This window comes from Phragmites australis, chromosome 2, assembly GCF_958298935.1.
Source record: "Phragmites australis chromosome 2, lpPhrAust1.1, whole genome shotgun sequence".
NCBI lineage: Eukaryota > Viridiplantae > Streptophyta > Magnoliopsida > Poales > Poaceae > Phragmites > Phragmites australis.
The window spans coordinates 45,594,491-45,599,691 of NC_084922.1; the positions used below are offsets into that span (position 1 = coordinate 45,594,491).

General features: G+C 49.9%; 1 protein-coding gene across 1 annotated transcript; it reads left to right on the plus strand.

The window, feature by feature from the left end:
• Positions 1-454: 454 nt before the first annotated feature.
• On the plus strand, positions 455-2,168 carry LOC133909230 (NAC domain-containing protein 90-like). The gene is made up of 3 exons (XM_062351563.1): positions 455-797; positions 912-1,261; positions 1,680-2,168. The coding sequence occupies exons 1-3, from the start codon at positions 641-643 to the stop codon at positions 1,935-1,937; spliced, it is 765 nt and encodes a 254-aa protein (XP_062207547.1). The 5' UTR covers positions 455-640; the 3' UTR covers positions 1,938-2,168.
• Positions 2,169-5,201: the final 3,033 nt, after the last annotated feature.

Genomic DNA, 5,201 nt, shown 5'->3' on the forward strand with positions numbered 1-5,201 from the left:
TTTTTAAAATAAACTGTTATCTATTACCAGAGACGGTATATAAAAAATCGTCTCTGAAAATGAGCTTTTAAATATACAATTCATATACAGAATCATTTATAAAAATAACCTTTTACACTAAATCGTAGTAATCATAACGGTTGTCACAAATAGACGTATATAAAAATTTATTTCTTCGTATGGTCTGAAATAAAGGACCTACTTAGACGATTTATTATATAAGTCATCTGTAAAAAGATATTTAGTTATTTCACAAAATAGTTTTTATAGTAGCTACTGGCGTGCTGACTCAGTCGTCCGCACTAAAGCGCACCAGGCTTTCCACCAGCACTAACCCGTCCCACCACGCCACGAGAAATTTCTCCCCAATAAGCCCCAGCTCGGCGTCGTCAACCATGAGCCGCCTCGTGCTTCCCCATATATACGTCATGCGCGCACGCATCCACACCTCACCACACCGCAGCTAGCACGCGGCTCTCCGAGCTTCGTATGCTTTGCTCTCGGCTGCAGCAAGCCTCTCGTCCGCCGGCCGTGACGTATGTCACCCGGTCGAGCTAGCAGCACAAGTGGATAGCTAGCTAGATACGTAGCGAAGAGCAACGCGCGTCGGCTAGCTAGCTCGGCGCACGCACGACTCGGCATGGCCGGCGGCCTGCCTCCAGGGTATCGCTTCTACCCGACGGAGGAGGAGCTGATATGCTTCTACCTCCGCAACAAGCTGGACAGCCTCCGCGACGACATCGAGCGCGTCATCCCCGTCGTCGACGTCTACTCCGTCGATCCCTGGCAGCTCTCAGGTTCAACCTCGTAGTTAACCATCCGTATTCGCCCGCTTTACAGTCCGTGTGTCGCCGAAGCGCGCGCGTGCATTGCGTTCGCGTTAACCGCGCGTCATGCCGCTCTACATGCAGAGATCCACGAGAGGCGCCTGTGCAGCGGCACCGGAGAGGGGGAGCCCTGGTTCTACTTCTGCCCGCGGCAGGAGAGGGAGGCGCGGGGCGGGCGGCCCAGCCGGACGACGCCGTCGGGGTATTGGAAGGCCGCGGGCATGCCCGGGGTCGTCTACTCCGCCGACTGCCACGCCATCGGGATGAAGAAGACCATGGTGTTCTACCGCGGCCGCGCACCGTCGGGGACCAAGACCAAGTGGAAGATGAACGAGTACAGGGCGCTCCAGTACACCGCCGCCGCCGGTAGTGGAACCGATGGGTCCTCCTCCACTAAAGCCCACGCCGCCGCACCATCAAACCTTCCTCCTCAGGTAATACTCAAATGATTAATGGATGTTGCTTTCTTTGCCGTTGTATACATTGGCACGTAGCTCATATATAGCTTCCAAAGCTACACAAGAGGCTGCGCATCAATGTCATGCACATCTCCATATAGATTGCATATATAGTTGCCAGGGCAACTTGCATTGGTCGATCGATGGTGGCTGTCCTTTTTGGCGCCGGTTAAGTGTCCAAAAGCAACTTGCGATTTGTATCTATAGGTTTCATATTCCGTGTGGTTCATGTCTTGTGCCTACTAACAAGCTTGATATGCGAATTTCTGGGAAATTAAGGGTTGCACCCTAAAAACCCAATAGAGCATTTGAAGTTTTGTATGTATGTGCAAGAGCAACTTTACTTATGGTCTGTAATTTGTTATCTGAACTCGCATATGTATGTTGTTTGTAGTTGAGGAGCGAGTTCAGCCTGTGTCGACTCTACACCAAATCCGGAACCCTGAGACTCTTTGACCGGCGGCCGCTCGCCGCTGTTACAGGCGGTTCTGGCGAGGATCCAGGGCCATCCACGGCAGCCGCCGCGTCACCAGATTATGGCCATGGCTCCGGTGACTCCATGCAACCGCAGCAGCTGACGGATGGTGCCCACGATCCATACGGGGACGACGTGGACAACTTGGATGCCCTTTTATACTGGCCTAGAGACTAGATGCGGCCATGCTCGCATGAGCTCACCCTTTCCGTACTTACTGATCCACATGCATGGCGACATGGATTCTTTATTTCTGCCAAAAAAAAGAAGATGAGATACTCCATCTTGTAGCTTAGTACTGGTTATCCTGGAACAGGATTCTATTTACTGCCTCGAACTCTTGTATGTACAGTCATTTACTGTACGAAAAATTTCAGAGAAATTCAAATTTTGGTCCTTTCCAGAGTAGATTAGTGGTAGTTTGTTGTTATTCCCATTGCACTCTCTCTGAACCAGCTCCAAAAACAAGTATGCTATAGTGCTATGGTTAAATTTCTCAAGCTTCATAGAGTTCACACATTAAAAACTTTTTTTAGTGACCGTGTTAACACGTATAAACTCTAGGAGCTTAGTGGAGGGGTTGCTGTCAGCCAGGGACAGAAGGGGCTTCCCTTCGTCGTTGGGTTTAGAAGAGCTCGTGAGAGAGGGAGCCCATTCTGGCAGAGGAGGTGACGGTGTTGGCCGTGAAAGTTGGAGAATCTCTGGTGAGCCAGTGCCAGAGTGGGGAGCACGAAAATGAGTTTTTAATGAGGGAGAGGCAGCGACTGTGGATCTAACGATAGGACTGTTTCTGGATGTAAGAGTGCGAGCCAACGTCAGTTTAAAGGTTGCAGGAGGGATGAGATCCGAAGGAGGTTGAATAAAAATAATCCATGCAACGATTCATAGCCATCGTCTAAAAAACAAAAAAAAAAACATGCGCCTATTAAATAGCAATGCCCTAAATGTCTACATGCAGCAGGTCTATATATGCTCGTGGTTAATTTCTCCGAGAGTTTTCTCCACTGGGATGTGGTCGGCGAGACTGCGACAGAGTCCCGTTGGGCTGCACCAAATTAACGTGCACAAAAGAGACTGAAGCCGTCGCTGGATGGCACTTTCGCGTTGACCAGGCGTTGAACGTTCCTGGAGAGAGAACGAACAGCGTTACCCGACCCGGGCTGCTTCACCATCCGCGCGCTGGCGTTCGCGCATTGCTTCCCGTCACGTACAGCGCAGCATAGCATGGTCTTTTTTTTCTTTTGAAACAGATGTTTCGAAAGAACTGGAGCTAGTTTAATTTGGAACGTGCAGCGGCAATGCAGCGATACGTACATCTACGCCGAAGTCTCAGAAGGCTGGAGGGTTAGTAATAGTGGGTCAGCGTGTGCTATCATTTCTCGCTCGGTCGCTCCCGTTTTGCTTTCGCGTTGCCGAGATTGTTGGGCTGGGACCTTATCCTGCACTGGCCCACACGGACACGGCCCAAAGCTAACTCTCGAGTTCCACTGTTGATGTGTTGCTCCACTTCTTTTCTGACGCCAGGGGATCCAGACGTGGGCGGCCGCTCGGCGCTCGCTCGCTGTTCTTCTCCGCCTGGCAGTGCAGCAGTAGTGTCGCCGTGGAGGAAAGGCAAGTACGCCCAATGCCGAAACTAGTGGTTGTGAAAGATACTGAGACGCTATGGTATAGTGGTCGTCACATCAGCACGTACATGACATGCTATTTCGTTCCAGAGGTTATTGGAAGAGAAATGTCTCAAAAAGAAAGTTACCGAAGTGGAGATGGATACATCACGAATGAATATTCTAATGCTTTGGCATACGTATTCAAAGTTGGCAGCCAATGTAGTGCGTACTGTATCACATTCCACAGTTCGGCGGAACGAATCGCGCGTACGCTTCCGTCCTTTGGCTGTTGACGCTCACACGTCGACAGCTCGGCAACCGGCGGCCACCAGAGCTCCCCGAAAAGCGCACTACACGAAACAAACTGTATCTTGTAGGGGCATGTTAGCGATTGCTTCGGACTAGAAGATGATTTGGGGAAGGTAGCAGAGAATTTAGGCTGGGATAGCAAGCGTGATTCTAGATTGGGAATTAGCCAGACCATTTTTAGGGATTGAGTTCAGAGGTGAGGAGTTTATAACCGATTGCCTCCCTCTCTCGACTCTGGCACCTTAAGTAATTCTTATATGACATCGGGCGCACAAACACAACTGTTCTCTCATGTCACCTTAGCCAACTCAGATTCAACCAGACAGACGTTCGAACGCCTGTGCCTCTTTGCTCGTTTTTCCTGAGTCTCCTGTTGGCCTGACTTCCTCACCCCACTGGTAATGCCATCCCTGACACCCTCCCCCCTGAGACAGTCTGACCCTAGGCTGGGGCATGAGGAAAGCAAGTGCGAAGCTGGTCCATGTCTTCCCAGGTGGTGAGTTGCACATCCTGATTCGACCACTTTATTAGAGTTTGGGAGACCAAAGCATTACCTACTAGAACTCGTCGAGTCTGTAGGATAGTCTCTGGGTACTGATAGAGGTCGACAACAGGAGGTGGAGTGGTGACAGCTCGCTCTTTGTCCCCCAAGGCCTTGTGCAACTGAGAGATGTGAAACACCAAATGAATGGTGCTTGAAGGCGGCAGCTGGAGATGATAAGCAATAGAGCCAACATGTTCCAGAACTTGATAAGGTCCAAAATATTTGAAGGATGGCATGTTGATGGAACGAGTGGCCACGGAGGACTGAACATACGGCTGCAACTTGAGGAAAACCCAATCTACGACATGCAGGGTGCGCTCCATTCTGTTCTTGTCCGCCTGATGCTTCATCCGCTGCTGAGCACGATGAAGGTGCTGCTAGAGTAGCCTGAGCATCAACTCATAGCCACTGAACCATTGCTTCAAATCAGTGACAAGACAGTGCGCCTTGGGGTCAATACTGAAATGACGAGGGCGATGGCCGTAGAGGACCTCGAAAGGAGATTTGTTAAGAGCGAAATGGAAGCAAGTGTTATACCAAAATTTAGCGAGAGGAAGCCAATCGCTCCACTTACCCGGGCAGGCATGGACGAAATAGCGAAGGTATGTTTTGCTACACTAGTTCATGCATTCTGTCTGGCCGTCTGTCTGAGGGTGGTAGGTGAAACTCATTCGCAGCTGTGTGCCCATGAGCTATAAGAGTTCTTGCTAAAAATTGCTTGTAAAGATTTTGTCATGATCTGAGATTATGGACTGCGACAATCCGTGAAGCTTGTATATATTGTTCAGATAGACCAAGGCTATCTTGTGCGCTGTGAAGGGATGACCTAGAGGTACAAAGTGAGCATACTTTGACAATTTTTCCACAACAACCAAAATGCAATTTGAGGAAGAAGAGCGAGGTAGGCCTTCAATGGAATCCAAAGAAATTATCTGCCACACTTGAGTTGGGACTGGGAGAGATTGGAGAAGATCGGGATAA

What these genes read in the sequence shown, in the direction of transcription:
- LOC133909230 (XM_062351563.1), top strand. Translation starts at nt 641, where the DNA reads ATGGCCGGCGGCCTGCCTCCAGGGTATCGCTTCTACCCGACGGAGGAG. An exon ending in CGATCCCTGGCAGCTCTCAG is followed by an intron (nt 798 to 911) that starts GTTCAACCTCGT and finishes CTCTACATGCAG; the next exon opens with AGATCCACGAGAGGCGCCTG. An exon ending in CATCAAACCTTCCTCCTCAG is followed by an intron (nt 1,262 to 1,679) that starts GTAATACTCAAA and finishes TGTTGTTTGTAG; the next exon opens with TTGAGGAGCGAGTTCAGCCT.